The sequence below is a fragment of the Megalobrama amblycephala genome, linkage group LG12, assembly GCF_018812025.1.
Source record: "Megalobrama amblycephala isolate DHTTF-2021 linkage group LG12, ASM1881202v1, whole genome shotgun sequence".
In the NCBI taxonomy this organism is placed as follows: domain Eukaryota; kingdom Metazoa; phylum Chordata; class Actinopteri; order Cypriniformes; family Xenocyprididae; genus Megalobrama; species Megalobrama amblycephala.
Window position 1 is genome coordinate 32,429,834 of NC_063055.1, and position 19,487 is coordinate 32,449,320.

Below are 19,487 nucleotides of genomic sequence, written 5' to 3' on the forward strand. Positions count from 1 at the left end.
TCACGCTCTGCACGCCACAGTCTCTGCATCGACTGTCCATTTGGAGTGAAGTTATTGTACAGCGTATTCTGTCAATAAATATTGTTATACTTGCAGTTGGATCCCCTGTCTGTGTTCATTTCCTGACAGAAACTAAACCACCGAGAGCAATATATGTCTTCCAAATGTAATATTTGATCTGTACTATAGCATCATAGTGTTATAATCTTGATTGCGGTAGAGAAAGCTGCTTTCGTTTGGGCTATAGGGAAAGTAATCGTTAAGACATTTAATTAAATATAAACACAGCTTTATTGTCTTTTATCAGCTTTTACACATACTGGCCCTGATAATCATCACACACTTATCCATATCTGTAAATCCATTTTTGTTAATGAATGACTCTCTCTACCTGTTACTCTAGTCTTCGTCTACAGCTGCTCGCGGCACCTGCTGGTAAGGCAGATGAACAGCAGATGCAGATCATGCATCAGTGCTCTACTGCTATTCCTGCAGTTCCCGGATGTCCAATAATTAATTTTCTGTCGAATTTGAACCACTACATTTGTGGTTAAACTTTTTTTTTTTCTCTCCAATTAGTGCAATTCAACGTTTTTTTTTTTATTTAAAAAAAAACATTTGGCATTAATTAACTTCCATATGTCAATGTTATAAACACAAATGCAGTTAATTTGAAAAAAAAAAAAAAAAAGATACCTCTTTAAACAAATGGTGCTTCATTCAGAAACAGACATCAAGAATCAGCACACAAATCTCAACAATGGTGATATGCTTCATACTGCAATGCATGCTGGGAGCCACCATATTATAAAACTCATGGCTCCCAGCATGCATTGCAGTATGAAGCATATCACCATTGTTGAGATCCATATGCCGATTCTATGTGTCTCTTTGTGTCTAAAATTTCCATAATGTAATGAAAAATCTAAATTCAGAATGTCTGATCTGTGGCATCAAAATAGTGTTAGCAAAAATATATTAATATGAATATACTACTTTTAATCAATCATTTTTCTTTATAATAACTGTCATCTGATAATCTCTGTTTATGGCGTCTTTTGCAACAAATTATGTTTTATTAAACACTGTTACAAAGATCACAAAAAAAGTCAAGAGTCAAACTGGCCAACTAAAGAAAACACAGATCACCATAATGGCGACCAAAGATTAAGCACATTAAGCATAACCAGATTATATTAGTGATATATTCTATTTACCATGTAAAAGCTTTTACATGGTAAATAGAATATATCACTATTTTCAACAAGTGTAAATAGCATCTAGAAGAAAAGTAGAAGAAAGTATGCTATTTCTTACCCCATTGGCAGATAATCTGCAAAATAAGAAAAATGCACTTAAATTTGTATTATTATTTAGGCTTTTTCTTTTTTCTTTTTTTTTTTAAAATTCTTTGCAATAAGTAAATGGTAATTAGATGCTATACTTTATACTGGCAGATACATACTATTTGCCTCAGTATTGTTGTAAATTAACAGAATGCAATAAAAACAGTGTAAGTTATTTATTAAAATTATAAATAGGTCTACTTTTATCATAATTATACTCTCGTTAGGCACTTTACTTCCACTTTTAGAACATTTTCTTCATTTTTATTGAAAACACATCTTTCTGATGTGATATGTAATGGGAAAGGGAGAAGAGTGAGCTCATCAAAAGGTGGATTCGAGTCTGTGTTAATCGCGTCACAAGGTAATTCTACACGCCTTACACAGGACTGCCTACCACTGATGCTAGTGAATCACACACGTCGTTTTTTGATCATTTTTATTACCACACTGGCAGATCTTTTTACTTAAGTAAAATGCACTTAATTTAGATTCACCCCAGGAAACAAGACTAAATATCTTATATCATTGCATCTAGATTTAAAGTCCCCTTAAAACGGAAGTTGCAGACGTCTTTTCTCCAGTGTTGTGACGTATTTCCAAGTGAAAGAGAATATTGATTAGAGGGCAGAGTTTTACTTCAGCGCTCCTCCTCTCCATCTCTCGCTCATAGCAGACGAACGGTCGGAGGGGAGTGGTTTATTTCAACCCAAGCTATCAAACTGATGTTATCAGATAAGGAACGCCATTGTCAGATTTTGATTAAAGATTACCACGACAAACACATTTTTTGCACGGATTAATTGTTCACACAAAGACTAGTAATATGTGCTAACAAAATGAATACGATCAATTTTGATTTCATGACAAGTTTAAGAATTTTTAGATATTTGAACTTGAAATGAGACAAAAACAATCAGTAAGAAAAGCATTTTTGCAGCGTGAATAAATGAATGAAGTAGTTAAGCATCGCTTGCGTTTTAAAAAGAGGGAGGAGACCGAAAGAAACTCTGGGTTTACCAAAGAAAGCCTGCTCCTGACCAGGTTAGGTTCAGGTATTGGTTACCTCTCTTTCAGAAACAGGCTTGACTTACCCTGCTTACTCGGGTTTGACATACCCCCATTTCTGCAACAGAAAACCCAGAGTTTCCCTCATTTCAGGGTTAACATACTCAGAGTTTTCACTTAACCTCCTTCCTGAAACAGGCTCCTGGTGTTTCTCTTTCCTGCTCGTTATCATCAGGTGTCTTCAACAATCAAACAATCATCACTCAATGAATCACTCAAGTATCTAATTAATTCTAACACTGCTTCAGTGTTACTTTTTACACCCTGTTGGTGGTTCCCATTTGAACATCATGCGGTGTCTGTACATAAGTCTGAAATAAGTCTGTATAGCATCGGTGTAAGGTAATCATTAGCTCATGCGGGTCATCGGTCAGTGTCTGATCATGTTTATTGAGTGTCAGACTCCTCCTCTCACAGGTAACAGAAAGAACAGGTAACTGACTGTAGGAGGAGCATTTTACCTGACAGTAAATCTAAACGCTGCTGCTGCTGTTCTCTCTGTTTTTCTTTTGACCAAATCCTCAGCATGTTTCATTTAAAGAGTGCTTTATTAATGTTTTGCGCCATTTTTGTTTTCTATGAGACTTTATTCGTGTGATCTGTCTGGAGTCGCATTCACTAAAGATCGATCTTTGACTTCCGACTAAAGTTCAGCCTTTGCACCTGCAGGTAAGAAATCTTTCCACACCGACTCAAAGACTGTGTTTGTTGTTACTCTTTTTTTCTATGTTTTCCTGAAGTAGAGTTTAAATAACTAATTCCCGTGGTAAGGCCTTGAATTTAATCATTGTACTCTGAAAAGGGAGTAAAAAAATATATTTATTTTTAATAAAAGTCTAAGTAAAAAACATGCTTTCGATTTTAACCTGTTTCGGGTAAAAGCAAATCCCCCTAAAAATGAGAATAAACAAAAAATATATATATAAAATAAATTCAAAAAAAAATTCTCACATCCCAGATCTTTCCTTTTTTCACTGTCTCTGTCATTTTTTCAAAATTCTTCCATAGGAATTGCTTGTGTGTATGATGTATGTATATGTGTGTGTATGCACTGTTATTCATGAAAATAACTGTAAATAATAAAACATTATAATATGTATATATAAAAAAATAAAAAATAAATAAAAATAAAATAAAAATGAGAATAAACAATATTTTGTTAATTGGTATTTACAGACTGTTGGTGTGCAGGACACCGCTTAACTAACTACAGAAGCTATTGTTGTTGTTTTTTTTGTTTGTTTGTTTTTTCATTTTATGTTTTTTTATTATTATTTGTATACATAACTGAAAACATGATTCATATTTTAAAAGGGCCTTTAAAGTTGTCTTTATTCATAATTTATAAACTAAAACAACAACAAAATCATATTTACCTACATTAACAATTTGTCTTGTAAGGAAAATTAATTGATTAAATATGATATGTCGAAATAATCTATTTACTTTATACAAAAGTGTTTGTCTTTGGAAAATATTTCTATCAAAATTTAAGGTTTGAACTAAACAATAAATATAATTTAAGAAAAACTAATAAATTTGGCAGTAGCAAAAGATGGTCCAAAGGTTATTGTTTATTGCAAGACTCCATAAAGTTCAGTGTTTGTATATCACTGATTGTATCATTCGTGTCCAACGAATAGTTTCTTACTCTCGGCCTGCAGTGAGAAGAATGATAACTTGCCCTGACCTGATTCTGATCTTATTTCATGTTTTTATTTCAGAGATGTCAGAGATCTGCTCCAGTCCAGATGATCCAGAGGTCCGGATTCTTCTGATGGGCAGATATGGTTCTGGGGCAAGCTCATCTGGAAACACTATAGTGGGGGACAAGAGGTTTAAAATTAAGAAGCATGAGTCTGAAGTGTGTGAGGGCAAAACACAGATTGGAGAGAAGCAGGTGCATGTGATTATTTCTCCAGATCCACGGGATCCAGATCTGTCTGTAGAGCAGCTGGAGGAAATGAAAGTGGAGCTTGTCAAACGATGTTCAGCAGGTCTCAGTGTGGCTCTGCTCACCGTTCCTCTAGAGCAACACGTGAAAAATGAGGAAGAGATCCTGGAAAATATTAAAGATTTATTTGGTCCTGAAGTTCAGAAATACATGATGGTCCTTTTCACACGTGGAGATGAGCTGGAGGAAATGGATGAGCCATTGACAATTGAGGAATATCTACAAAGCAAAGATCATGCAGATCTCCAGGGACTGGTGACTAAATGTGAAGGAAAGTTTCACTGTTTCAATAACAAGAGTAAATCAGACAGTCAGATACAAGAACTCCTGAAGAAGATTGAACGGATGATCATGAAGAACAGAGGGAAACTTACCGTGAAACAAATTACAAGGCGTGACAGCAAAAGAGGTTCTCCAGTCAATTGTAATTTCTAGTGTGTGTGTGTATATATATGTGTGTGTGTGTGTGTGTGTGTGTGTGTGTGTGTGTGTGTGTGTGTGTATATATACATACAGTGGGTACGGAAAGTATTCAGACCCCCTTAAATTTTTCACTCTTTGTTATATTGCAGCCATTTGCTAAAATCATTTAAGTTCATTTTTTTCCTCATTAATGTACACACAGCACCCCATATTGACAGAAAAACACAGAATTGTTGACATTTTTGCAGATTTATTAAAAAAGAAAAACTGAAATATCACATGGTCCTAAGTATTCAGACCCTTTGCTGTGACACTCATATATTTAACTCAGGTGCTGTCCATTTCTTCTGATCATCCTTGAGATGGTTCTACACCTTCATTTGAGTCCAGCTGTGTTTGATTATACTGATTGGACTTGATTAGGAAAGCCACACACCTTACAGCTCACAGTGCATGTCAGAGCAAATGAGAATCATGAGGTCAAAGGAACTGCCTGAAGAGCTCAGAGACAGAATTGTGGCAAGGCACAGATCTGGCCAAGGTTACAAAAACATTTCTGCTGCACTTAAGGTTCCTAAGAGCACAGTGGCCTCCATAATCCTTAAATGGAAGACGTTTGGGATGACCAGAACCCTTCCTAGAGCTGGCCGTCCGGCCAAACTGAGCTATCGGGGGAGAAGAGCCTTGGTGAGAGAGGTAAAGAAGAACCCAAAGATCACTGTGGCTGAGCTCCAGAGATGCAGTCGGGAGATGGGAGAAAGTTGTAGAAATGTCCACCAATGTTTACCATCCAACCTGGCAGAACTGGAGAGGATCTGCAAGGAGGAATGGCAGAGGATCCCCAAATCCAGGTGTGAAAAACTTTGCATCTTTCCCAAAAAGACTCATGGCTGTATTAGATCAAAAGGGTGCTTCTACTAAATACTGAGCGAAGGGTCTTAATACTTAGGACCATGTGATATTTCATTTTTTCTTTTTTAATAAATCTGCAAAAATGTCAACAATTCTGTGTTTTTCTGTCAATATGGGGTGCTGTGTGTACATTAATGTGGAAAAAAAATGAACTTAAATGATTTTAGCAAATGGCTGCAATATAACAAAGAGTGAACAATTTAAGGGGGTCTGAATACTTTCCGTACCCACTGTATATATATATATATATATATATATATATATATATATACACCGATCGGGCATAACATCATAACACTGATTATCTCTCATCTATCATCACAGCACCTGTTAGTGGGTGAGATATATTAGGCAGCAAGTGAACATTTTGTCCTTAAAGTTGATGTGTTAGAAGCAGGAGAAATGGGCAAGAGTAAGGATTTGAGCGAGTTTTACAAGGGCAAAGGATAATGCTCCTGCCACAAAGCAAAAATGGTTCAGGAATGGTTTGAGGAGCACAACAACGAGTTTGAGGTGTTGACTTGGCCTCCAAATTCCCCAGATCTCAATCCAATCCAGCATCTGTGGGATGTGCTGAACAAACAAGTCCGATCCATGGAGGCTCCACCTCACAACTTACAGGACTTAAAGAATCTGCTGCTAACATCTTGGTGCAGATCCCACAGCACACCTTCAGGGGTCTAGAGGAGTCCATGCCTCGACGGGTCAGGGCTGTTTTGGCAGTAAAAGGGGTGTTGGTCTTCAATATTAGAAAGATATGTTATGCCTGATCGATTATTATTATATACTAGTGTAACCTACTTAAAATTAACCTAAAAGCAGAGTTGAGATTTTTAGTTTTATCTAATAATTAGGTTATTTTCAGTTATGTCTTTTAACTGTGTATCATTATTGCCCAGCAGATGGCAGTAGTGGCACTGCAGAGAGGTGGAACCAATATAGCTCTCAGTAGCGAGAAGGAAAAAGAACGCGACCGAATGGGAGTGAACAAAGTTCTACATGAGGAAAAAAAACATTAAGATTAAGAGCTCGTTTGTTAGTTTCTACACAGAAATAATCTTTTAAACGGTATCACGAGGGAAGAGGTGTTTTACTACTGTCAAGGATTTATGGATTATTTTCTGTTTTCTCCGGTGAGTTTGCCGAGTGTTCACTATACTAATGTGACGCAGTTTTAGTATTGCTTTTGCAAAATACTATTTTGTGGTAATACCATGATCTTGATATTTCAATATTTTGATGTTTTATTCGAGTAAAAACCAACCGGAGAGTAATTTGAGTCACATGAATCTGAGATGCTATTACGAGCTGCGTGTAATCTAGGTTATGATGTAATAAGCTAGTCTGAGTTAACGTGTAGTGACAGAGAGAAAGGTGTAACCTTTTCAAATTGTAAACAGCTGTACAATGATGAATATGTTTTTTTGTAATGTTGTTTACATATCTGGTGAAGAAATTGGGAATGATTTTGATAAAGTAATTGAATGTTGCCCTGTTATGCAGGTTGGTTTTTTGTATGCATGATTTGATACCGCCATTGGATTCACCGCCATTGGACAGACGGAGGTGCGGCGAAGGATCATAGTGTGCAAGAAGTCCTTATCAACGGGAACTGTTTCCATTCGATGTGTTTTCATTTCATCTCACAGATAAGCGCTTGAGATCTCATCACACTTGAAAAAAACATACTACCCGGGTAGAACATTTTATTTGATGTTTTCTGGGTTTACTTTTTTTTTTTTTATCAGAGCTCTGATTCTAATTTTGAAAGGACGTTTGGTTCTATACTAAAAGGACATTGATTTCTGAGTTACAAGGGATACTGTGTTTTCAAGTAAATACATTGTAACGGAAGAAAAAAAATAATTTTTGGATTACGGGTTATTGTTAAATAAATGCCGGCTATATCTATACATATACATATATACACGTGTTTTGAGTGAAGTGATTTAGTGTTTGGGATATTTATTTATTTTTATTTTTTTTCGTGTGTGTTATTACTCCTCCTTGGGAAAGTTCCTAGGCACTTGCACTTAATTATAGTTCGTTGTAGTGTGAAGTGCGCAGATGCTTACATATTGTGGCGAGCCAGCAGCCAGGAGGAGTAGAAATAATTGAGATAAATATTTTTGGGGGGGTTACATTGCCAGTTTGACTTTTTTTGATATATAGTAATATTTTTTTTTTCTTGTATTTTTTTTAAATTTACATTTGTACATTGTGTGAAACCCTATGCAGCCATGGACACTGAACAGATGGGTGGTGTAAATTTAAGGAATGCTGTGTACATTGAAGGTATTACTACAGCTGATACTGATGAACAGATAACTGAATTCTGCTCGACTTTTGGATCTGTCAACAAAATTCTTAGGTTGAGGCAGACAGGGCAAGAGAATGGTGTGAAAGCTCTTGTAGAGTTCGAATCAGAGGAATCTCTTACAAACATAGCACCTGTCCTCCCAAAGTATTTCTCCAGTGTTGGACACCCTAATATTATGTGGCGTGTAGATAGGGCTTATAAAGTAGCTTCTACTCCAAAGAAATCCCCAGTGCTGGCAGAACCCTTAGATTTAAGTGACAGCTCGTATGTTGACAGTGAGCAAGACTCAGATGATAGTGGGACCCCTTTAATTCGTAAACCCCCCAGTGCATTGAAAAAAACCCAGTATGCTTTGCCCACAAATACCGCTAAATCCAGAAAACGAATGACAGTAACGCAACCAGCTCCAATAAATCAAGTAGCCTCTGTCAATGATCTTTTAAATCCACCAGACGTTCAGAAGATCATCGTGGAGCATGTTATTAAAAGTGATAACTCAATTTCTACAAATCAGGGAACCAAACGACTTCGCCCATTTTCAGGCAAACTTCCTAAGCCCCCTAATGAAGTGGACTTCCAGACATGGTCTCTCCATGTAGAGCTTATGATTCAAGACAAAATTCCGGTTGACATGCAGCGACGTACAATTTTAGAAAGTCTGCTTCCACCAGCCTCTGATTTAATCAGACAGCTAGGCCCACATGCAGATCCTTGTGATTATGTGAAACTTATTGATTCAGCATATGGATTGGTTGAGGATGGGGACGAAATCTTCGCAAGGTTCCTCGGTACTCATCAAAACACTGGAGAAAAAGCCTCGGAGTACCTGCAGCGATTACAGGTGCTTATCACTACTGCAACAAAGAGAGGTGGCATTGATAAAGCAGATGCCAATAAACAGTTATTGCGGCAGTTTCGGCGTGGGTGCTGGGATCAGTCTCTCATTCTGGCATTGCAGTTAGGGCTTAAAACAGAAACGCCTCCTGATTTTTCGGAATTCCTGTTACAGGTGAGAACAGAGGAAGATAGGAGAGCCGCAAAGCATGATCGCATGCAACGACATTTAGGGACTACAAAGCCCAAGTCCCTTCTGAATATGCAACTAGTGAATGAAGCTCCTTGTTCTCATGATGCTAGCGCTAATGTCCTGCAGACTATCATCACAGAAACCGAAGCATTGCGGAAGCAGGTTGCAGAACTAAAAATGCAGCTTACTAAAAAGAGGGAGCAAAGGCGACAGAGACATGCTAATAAAACTCAAAATCTAGCTCAAGAAATCCCCTCTGTTAGGGTGGCAGAGGTTCAAGCTCAACAGACAGCGCCAAAGCCCAGGCCAAAGGCATGGTTCTGTTTTAAATGTGGCAATGATGGGCATCTAGCAAGACAGTGTGAAAATCCCCCAAATAAGCCTTTAGTGAATCAGAAATATGAAGAACTGAAAGAAAGGCAAGATGAATGGCAAACCAAATATGGGCATTTAAACTGGAACGGGTCGCGGTGGAGGGACTGACTGCGCCCAGAAATAAAATAAAACATCCCACACAAAGTCAAGAAATAGAAACAGTCACCTGTAAAACTCATTCTCAAGCTCAGATAGTTGATGGTGCCCTTCCAAAGGGGTTAGTAGGGCCAAAATGTACGTCAACTGTTATCATTGAGGGAGTTCAGTGCGATAGCCTTCTGGATTCAGGTTCTCAGGTCAGTACAGTTTCAAAGTCTTTCCATGAGAATCATCTTTCACATCAGCCCATTTTTCCCATTCATGATCTTTTAGACATAGAAGGTGCTGGTGGTCAGGAAGTACCTTATTTGGGCTATGTTCAAGTTGACATAGACTTTCCAGAAGATATCATGGGAAAGTCTGAAAAAATTCACACGCTTGCACTTGTTGTACCTGATCACAGGACAAATGTGGATGTTCCCTTGCTGATAGGCACCAATACACTTGATCCTCTCTATGAGAAGTGTGCACTTATCCAGGGTGAGTCTGTGAAGCACAGGACCAAGGACAGTCATGGTTCTCCACTTTTGAAACATTTGTATCACAGATTCAAAATAAATCGACAAAATGGTAGAGTGGGAACTGTGAAGCTCCAGAGCAAGAAGAGTGTCATTATTCCTGCAGGAGAAAGGGTGGCTTTAACTGGCTACACAAGACATGTTCCTGTAGCAACAGATACGACTCTCTTAGTGGAGCCTCCCAAATCAAGATTTCCTGCTGGTCTCCTGTTCTGTAGCTACATTATGACAAGCCCACCAGTTCCATCTTTCAAAGTGCCTGTCTTAGTTAAAAATATCACGGTACATGACATCAAAGTGCCTTTAGGTCACAACATTGCTGAACTCTCCTTTCCAAAGGCTGTGTCGTCCCTCCCAGCTCCCAATGCAGGAGAATCACCCCACCATGACGTTACTTCATCTTTTGCAACGTGCAACTCCATGCATGTGTCTGATTGTGGAAAACTTACTTTAGATTTCACTGACTCTCCTTTGTCTGAAGAGTGGAAGGAGAGAATCACCAGGAAATTAAATTCTGTGTCAGACGCTTTTGCATTCAGTGACCTCGATTTTGGTCATACCACTGAAATCAAACACAGAATACGCTTGTCAGATCCAACTCCATTTAAACAGAGGCCCAGACCGATCCATCCTTCTGACTATGAGGCTGTCAGACGTCATTTAAAAGAGCTTCAAGATGCTAACATCATACGTGATTCAGAAAGCCCTTTTGCTTCTCCAATTGTTGTGGTGAAGAAAAAGAACGGTGACATCAGGCTATGCGTGGATTATCGGAAGCTGAACAGCCAAACAATCAAAGATGCATACGCTTTACCCAACATTGAAGAGGCCTTTTCTGTTTTGACCGGCTCAAAGTGGTTTTCTATAATGGATCTCAAGTCTGGTTATTATCAAGTGGAAATGGAGGAGGAAGACAAGTGTAAAACGGCTTTTGTCACACCAATGGGGTTCTGGGAGTTCAACAGGATGCCTCAGGGAGTTACGAACGCTCCTAGTACTTTTCAGAGGGTAATGGAGAAGTGCATGGGTGGGATGAATTTGAGAGAAGTATTGGTCTTTCTTGATGATGTCATAGTTTTCTCAGCTACTCTTGAGGGGCATGAGGACCGATTACTTAGAGTTCTCCAGAGGTTGAAGGAATTTGGGTTAAAGCTTTCGCCTGAGAAATGTCAATTCTTTAGAACTTCTGTTAAATATCTTGGGCATGTGGTGTCTGCAAGTGGTGTAGAGACCGACCCAGCCAAGATAGCTGCTCTCACGACGTGGCCCAGGCCAAATAACATCAAGGAGCTTAAGTCTTTTCTCGGATTTGCCGGATATTATAGGCGATTCATAAAAGACTATTCCAAAATTGCAAGACCTCTCAATGACTTAACCGCTGGGTACCTGCCTCCAAAAAAGCAGTCAGCCTTCTCTCATAGTAGCTCGAAACATTCTTCAAGTGCAGATTTCAAAAGGCCCTTCAATGAGAGATGGACATCAGTTTGTGAAGATGCCTTCAAGACTCTCATACAGAACCTCACAACAGCTCCGGTTCTTGGGTTCGCCGACTCAAAGAAGCCCTACGTTGTACACACGGATGCAAGCACTCATGGTCTTGGTGCGGCTCTGTACCAAGAGCAAGCAGGCAAATTGAGAGTGATAGCTTATGCGAGCAGAGGACTTAGCCAATGTGAGCGAAGATACCCTGCACATAAGCTCGAATTTCTTTCTTTAAAGTGGGCTGTCACTGAGAAATTTTTCGACTATCTCTATGGAGCAAAGTTCACTGTTGTAACAGACAATAACCCACTGACGTACATCCTGACATCTGCCAAACTCGATGCAGCGGGTCACCGCTGGTTGGCCGCTCTTTCTGGCTTTGATTTCAACATCCTGTATAGGGCTGGGAAGAAGAATCAAGATGCGGATGGTCTCTCGAGGCGTCCGCATCCTGATGACCAATATAAACCTGATCTAGCTTTCCAGGATGAAGAGGACCGTGTCCAGCGGTTCATCACCCAGTTCTTACGGGATGACAGAAGAGCCGAATTCCCATCGGAGGCTGTGAGAGCCATGTGTCAGAGACATCAGTGTGTTTTAGCGACAAGTGTAGTACCAGACTTCCCACTGTCTGTACCAGTCGAATGCTTGGCGATTGGGGCCTCTGCTATTCCTGTAGGTTTCAGTCAACCTGATGTGTTTGGATCATGTACGTTGCCACAAATGTCACTTGAAGACTGGGCTCGTGTGCAAAGACATGATTCTGCCATCAGTAGAGTAATAGATATTGTCCAAACAGGAAAGCGACTCTCGTTCAGATCAAGGCGTCAGGAAGACAGAGAGGTCCAGTTGATGCTGAGAGTAATGGGGCAGTTGATAATTTCAAGCAATGTTCTGTACAGAAAGCGCATGAACCAAGGTGAGCTTTTCCATCAGCTTGTCCTTCCCAAAAGGTTTAGAAAGTCAGCACTCGAAAGTCTTCATGATGCTGTTGGACATATGGGTACTGATAGAACACTGGACTTAGTTCGTGCCCGTTTCTATTGGCCTCGTATGGCTATGGAAGTGAGCGAAAAGATTCGGACCTGTGAAAGATGCATACGGAGAAAGGCACGTGTTGAACGATGTGCTCCCCTTGTGAACATAAGAACACAACGTCCTCTAGAGTTGGTTTGTATGGATTATCTTTCACTTGAGCCGGACGGCAAAGGAACAAAGAATATTTTGGTCATAACAGATCATTTTACCAAATATGCAGTAGCAGTTCCGACAGCAGACCAAAAGGCGAGGACGGTGGCGAAAGCGCTATGGAACAACTTTTTCATCCATTACGGTTTTCCCGAGCGGTTGCATAGCGATCAGGGTCGCGATTTTGAATCAGCCTTGATCAAAGACCTGTGTGTGCTGCTTGGAATAAAAAAAACGAGAACCACGCCTTACCATCCCCGTGGAAATCCTGTGGAGCGATTCAACAGGACGCTTCTTGAAATGCTGGGAACGCTCCAAGAAGAGGACAAAGCGAGATGGAAGGATTTTGTGCAGCCCCTTGTCCATGCATATAACTGCACAAAAAATGACACTACCGGCTACTCCCCATATCAGCTGATGTTTGGTCGCCAGCCAAGGCTTCCGGTCGATATAGCCTTTGGGCTGAGCCCAGAGGGAAACACTAAAGTGTCTCACTCTGAGTATGTTAAGAGGTTGACAGAGAGTCTCACGGAAAGCTATCAGTTAGCCACTACACACAGTTTAAAGAAGGCTTTGCAGAACAAACAGAGGTTTGACTGCAAAGTAAGAGAGTCCACATTGGAAGCAGGAGACAGAGTCTTGGTGCGGAATGTTGGCATCAGGGGGAAACACAAAATTGCTGATAGATGGAGTGAAACAATATATACTGTTGTTAAACGTATTGAAGATTCCCCTGTATATGTTGTCGTTCCCGAACATACAGATGGTCCCGAAAGAGTTTTACACCGAGACCTGCTTTTGCCGTGTGGATTTCTTCCATCCACTGTGAGAGACATACCATCACAGAAGACAAGATCCAGACAGAAATCTGATAACGCACCTCTTCTTGAGGGTGATGGTGCTGAAGATAACGACGAATTGTCTGATATGGAGGATGAGTATTACTCTCTTTATGATCAGCCGTACCCTGAGTTAGAAAGTGTCCAGAAAAATGTTGAGCAGGACAGCAGGAGGGCTCAAGAGGAAGCCAGGCCTAAGCAAAGGTCTCAGGGTGGAATAACAGATGACCAGCATGTTCAAATGGTGAATGAGTCTGTTCCTGAGTATCAAGTTGCTAGAACAAGCTTTGATGTGTCTACATTGAACCCTGAAGCTCCAGTATTTGAACTTCAGTATGATGAAGGGGATAGACCCCGTGAGGTCAGCCGAGCTCAACACTCACCTATACCTGAGACTGTAAGAGCTGAGGAAAGCACTCCTAATGTTCCTGTCACAGATCAGATTGAACCTTGTACTCCTATAAATGGAACAAACATTGGATTGAATGGGATAGAGGAGGAGTTGAATGTAAAAGATCCCACGGAGTTTGAGAAAACTGAGGTTATCTCTGACGATGAGGTGCCATTGAGAAGATCCTCTAGAGATAGAACAGCTCCCAAAAAGTTGACATATCCGACTTTAGGGAACCCTTTAGTTACAGTTATGCACTCAATTTTAACTGGATTAGATAAAGCTTTCTCCCAAACCCTTACCCTTGACACAGTACCTTACATATGTCATTTGACGCCTTTAACATCTGAGATAGTGTAGGGTGCAACATGCAAGGATGCATGCAGATTAAGGGGGGGAGGATGTAACCTACTTAAAATTAACCTAAAAGCAGAGTTGAGATTTTTAGTTTTATCTAATAATTAGGTTATTTTCAGTTATGTCTTTTAACTGTGTATCATTATTGCCCAGCAGATGGCAGTAGTGGCACTGCAGAGAGGTGGAACCAATATAGCTCTCAGTAGCGAGAAGGAAAAAGAACGCGACCGAATGGGAGTGAACAAAGTTCTACATGAGGAAAAAAAACATTAAGATTAAGAGCTCGTTTGTTAGTTTCTACACAGAAATAATCTTTTAAACGGTATCACGAGGGAAGAGGTGTTTTACTACTGTCAAGGATTTATGGATTATTTTCTGTTTTCTCCGGTGAGTTTGCCGAGTGTTCACTATACTAATGTGACGCAGTTTTAGTATTGCTTTTGCAAAATACTATTTTGTGGTAATACCATGATCTTGATATTTCAATATTTTGATGTTTTATTCGAGTAAAAACCAACCGGAGAGTAATTTGAGTCACATGAATCTGAGATGCTATTACGAGCTGCGTGTAATCTAGGTTATGATGTAATAAGCTAGTCTGAGTTAACGTGTAGTGACAGAGAGAAAGGTGTAACCTTTTCAAATTGTAAACAGCTGTACAATGATGAATATGTTTTTTTGTAATGTTGTTTACATATCTGGTGAAGAAATTGGGAATGATTTTGATAAAGTAATTGAATGTTGCCCTGTTATGCAGGTTGGTTTTTTTGTATGCATGATTTGATACCGCCATTGGATTCACCGCCATTGGACAGACGGAGGTGCGGCGAAGGATCATAGTGTGCAAGAAGTCCTTATCAACGGGAACTGTTTCCATTCGATGTGTTTTCATTTCATCTCACAGATAAGCGCTTGAGATCTCATCACACTTGAAAAAAACATACTACCCGGGTAGAACATTTTATTTGATGTTTTCTGGGTTTACTTTTTTTTTTTTTATCAGAGCTCTGATTCTAATTTTGAAAGGACGTTTGGTTCTATACTAAAAGGACATTGATTTCTGAGTTACAAGGGATACTGTGTTTTCAAGTAAATACATTGTAACGGAAGAAAAAAAATTATTTTTGGATTACGGGTTATTGTTAAATAAATGCCGGCTATATCTATACATATACATATATACACGTGTTTTGAGTGAAGTGATTTAGTGTTTGGGATATTTATTTATTTTTATTTTTTTTCGTGTGTGTTATTACTCCTCCTTGGGAAAGTTCCTAGGCACTTGCACTTAATTATAGTTCGTTGTAGTGTGAAGTGCGCAGATGCTTACACTAGTTTATTGCATTATTAATAAGGGAAGAATTCTTGGAGTGTGTTTTATTACTGATTTGATTTGATCTATAGTTTCAGGAAAGTCTCTAGCTGAAGATTCAGATGAGTTTCATATGATTCCTGAGAGGAAAGAGCAGATCAGGCTGGTTCTGCTGGGAAAAACTGGATCTGGGAAAAGTGCCACTGGAAACACCATCATCGGCAGAAAAGTGTTCAAATCTTCAGCCAGTTCAAAGTCTCAGACGAAACAGCGTCAGTTAGAAACTACAGAGAGGATGGGTAACGTGATCTCAGTCATCGACTCGCCTGGACTTTATGATACCGAACTCAGTGGAGAACAGATTAAATCTGAAATAGTGAAATGTGTAATGTACGCTTCTCCTGGACCACATGCTTTTCTTATCATCATTAGAGTGGGTCGATTCACTGAGGAGGAGAAAAATACAGTGCAACATCTCAAAGCAGTGTTTGGAGAACAGATACTAAAATACACCATGATCCTCTTCACTTACAAAGATCAGTTAGAGAAGCAAAATAAAACTATTGAGCAGTATCTAGAGGAAGGTGATCCAGATCTCAAAAAGCTTGTAGAAAGTTGTGGAAACCGATTCTTCTGTCTGGACAATGAGTCTGCCAGTTTCCCACAGTTCAAAGATCTGATCAGTAAAATAGAGATAATGATGGAAGAGAACAGAGGGACACACTTTACAAGTGATATGTTTGAGGGAGCAGAGAAATTCATTCAGGATATTCAGAGGCAGAAACTGAATGAGAAAGTGAAGCAGTACAAACGGGAGCACAAACAGCTGAATAAAACCGAATGGAAGAAAATATATTTGAGCTTAGTTGAGGAGTCACGACGAGAAGCTGAGCAATCTTTTTCTGATAGAAATCTGCAACTCCTGGGGAAGACAGAGACCAGTGAGGAGGGAGCGAGCGACACGAAGGAATCTGAGCACAAAGTAACCAGTCGTTTTAGGGCAGTTATACTTGCATTCACAGAGAGGATGTGTGTGATTCAGTGAAAACCACAATGATCAGATGCTAGTGCATCAATAAATCTCAGGTGGTGTAGTGGAGATTACTTGACCATTTTTTTTAGCTTTGATAACTACAGTATAAATTTAATTAATTGTGAAACAAATCTGATTTAACGATAAAGCAGACAACAATACAGTCGTCATTCAGCTCAATTCAGTTCAAGTTTTGCTCTCATCTGAAAGTCTCAGTGCAGTCAAATAAATGATATTACTGAATATTAAACCCCAACTAATCAAGCCAAAGGCAACAATGACAATAGACTTAAACTCTATCAGGTGACAGAAATGGAGAAAAAAATCCTTGGAAGAAACCAGGCTCAGGAACCAGTTCTGCTCTGGCCTAATCCCAGTGAACCACAAACTTTGGTTACATGAACATTTACACAAACCTCAATATCTCGACTCAGGATAGTTGTAGCTCCTCGTCTGTAAAGCACAAGATCTTTCAAGCAATAAACTTTACAATATGTGGACTAATTGTGACAGATTGACCCTTGAGAGAAATTATGGATCTTAATCCTGATTCACTTTATGCAGCTGTGCTAAAGTAAGATGAACATATAAAACAGCTTCAATCGGAGCTGAACTGAAACTGTGTAACAAGTGTCCTCAATGTTGGTTGGAGCAAAGGACCAAAGTCCAAGGTCAGTGGAGAACTGAATTAATACTGGCAATAAATTAATCTCAAAGTCATGTAAGAAAAATACTCAAAAAAAAATATTGTAATTGAGCAGTCACAAGAATAACATGAAACAGAATTGGAAACACCAACAATAAAACAATAAAATGATACACAAAATATGAATTCTCTGTGTTGTCTTTGGTTTTCTTCTCTTATTCTTTTAAGATTTGATTTCCCTTTTTTTCGTCAAACAATTTAATTTATCTACTTTATCTCTGTGTACAATGATTTAGTTGTATTTTGGACAGCTCTTAAGCTTCACTGTCTTTTTTATTTTTTGAGTCTAGGTTTCTTATTCTATTTTACTTTTAGTGTTTGAACTTCCTATACCATTTTAGACAAACCAAATAAACCCTTAAACAAGGTACAATGTCATATAACCACAATTCAACCAAACTGGAACTTCTTATCATAACTGAAATGTTCAAATAAAAAGAAAACCAAATTCAAAATCAATCAACATTTTAAAATAAATCATATTAACATTCAGAAGATATGCAAACGATTTTTACAGCGTGCATAATGATATGCATAATAACATATCCTTCAAAGAAAATAAAATACAGGTAAACTCACCAAATCCCGAGTTTCACAGTTTGTTAAACATCCGCTTCAGATTCAGAGGAGCTTCACAATCAGCTAACATCCACGCGTAAATCAGAAATCATCATTCTAAAATGATTTATTATCCTCAACCATAAAGTATTATAAAACCATATTAAATTAATTATAACAATATAAACATTTTCAGAACTTTATTTATAGGTTTTTACGTCAAAATATACACACACACACAAAATAAAACTATTGCAACAAAAAGAAACATAACAATACACAATACTTTCCCTGTAGCTTCTGGGCCAATCAGACACACACAAATTATTTAATGAAAACTGTAACAAATGTAGCTAACACTAAGCCTTTGGTTACAGGACACATGGAAGACTGGGTTTATTATCAAAAACTGTGCAAAAGACGATTTGTCAACAATAGCTACCCACTTCCATATTCCTATTCCAAAGTAATCGCTAAAAAAAATAAAGCCGAAGTATCTGCTGTTTGAATTAGAAATTTTGCCTTATGTGGACAAAGAGGCCAGTCTTTTTGGCGAGGAGCAGGGTGTTACTGAAGCAGGTAAAGTAGAGGTAGAAATGGCCAAAACAGAGGCTGAGGCTTATGTTGGGGAAGTTTTGCCATTCTTTGGACCCTTTTCACCAGGTACTCCCAGTTCAAGAGGGGATGTACAGATGAAGGTCCAAATTGCATGGCTCCATATGGAGGTGGAAGAACAAGCACAAGCCCTCCAAGCAGAGATAGATCTGCATCTGGAAGTCCCCAGGCTCGAAATTCAAGCTGAGAAAGAGGTGAAGCTTCGTAAGTTGGAGAGCGAGGCAGCTAAGATTACTCTGGTCTTCTCTGCACAGCAAAACTTCTCATCGGTGAGTGATAGATTGTCTAATTTACGTTTCACCACATTTGATGTGAAAAAAACACATTGCTTTGGTGCCAAATTTTAGAGAATCTGAAGTGGGTAGTTATTTCAACACTTTTGAGAGATTAGCGACATCCTTAGGTTGGCCGAAGTACATTTGGTCGTTACTGTTACAATGCAAATTAGTTGGCAAGGCGTACTCTACCTGCTCTTTGGAAGATGGTCTATTATGTAGTTAAATCAGCCATACTTTGAGCATATGAGTTAGTGCCAGAGGCTTACAGTCAACAGTTTCGAATTCATAAGAAAAACGCTACTCAAACCTTTGTAGAATTTGCACGAGAAAAGGGAACTATCTTTGACAAATGGTGCATTTCTAGTAAGGCTAAGGATTTTGTTTTACTTAGGGAACTTCTGTTACTTGAGGATTTTAAGCAGCGTCTTCCTGAGCGGGTGATGCTGTACTTTAATGAGCAGAAGTTGGCGACACTTTCACAGGCTGCACTGCTAGCAGTTGAATTTGTGCTTACACATAAAGAACTTTTTTCATTATAGCAGGTGCTGAAAAGTGTTCCTTACCGAGGAAGTTCAGATGCCTAAGCAGAATGGTGAGAAGACTAATGAGACTCAAGACTGTTTGAGTTGTAGTGTTGTTGTAGTGAGTGACAACTTTAACTAAATAAATGATCCATCATCAGCAAA

General features: G+C 39.0%; 1 protein-coding gene across 1 annotated transcript; it reads left to right on the top strand.

Annotated features, from left to right (window-relative positions):
- The first annotated feature begins 4,112 nt into the window (after positions 1 to 4,112).
- Positions 4,113 to 17,290, top strand: LOC125280186 (immune-associated nucleotide-binding protein 9-like). Its single transcript, XM_048210531.1, has 2 exons — positions 4,113 to 4,792; positions 15,704 to 17,290. The coding sequence occupies exons 1-2, from the start codon at positions 4,141 to 4,143 to the stop codon at positions 16,654 to 16,656; spliced, it is 1,605 nt and encodes a 534-aa protein (XP_048066488.1). The 5' UTR covers positions 4,113 to 4,140; the 3' UTR covers positions 16,657 to 17,290.
- Positions 17,291 to 19,487: the final 2,197 nt, after the last annotated feature.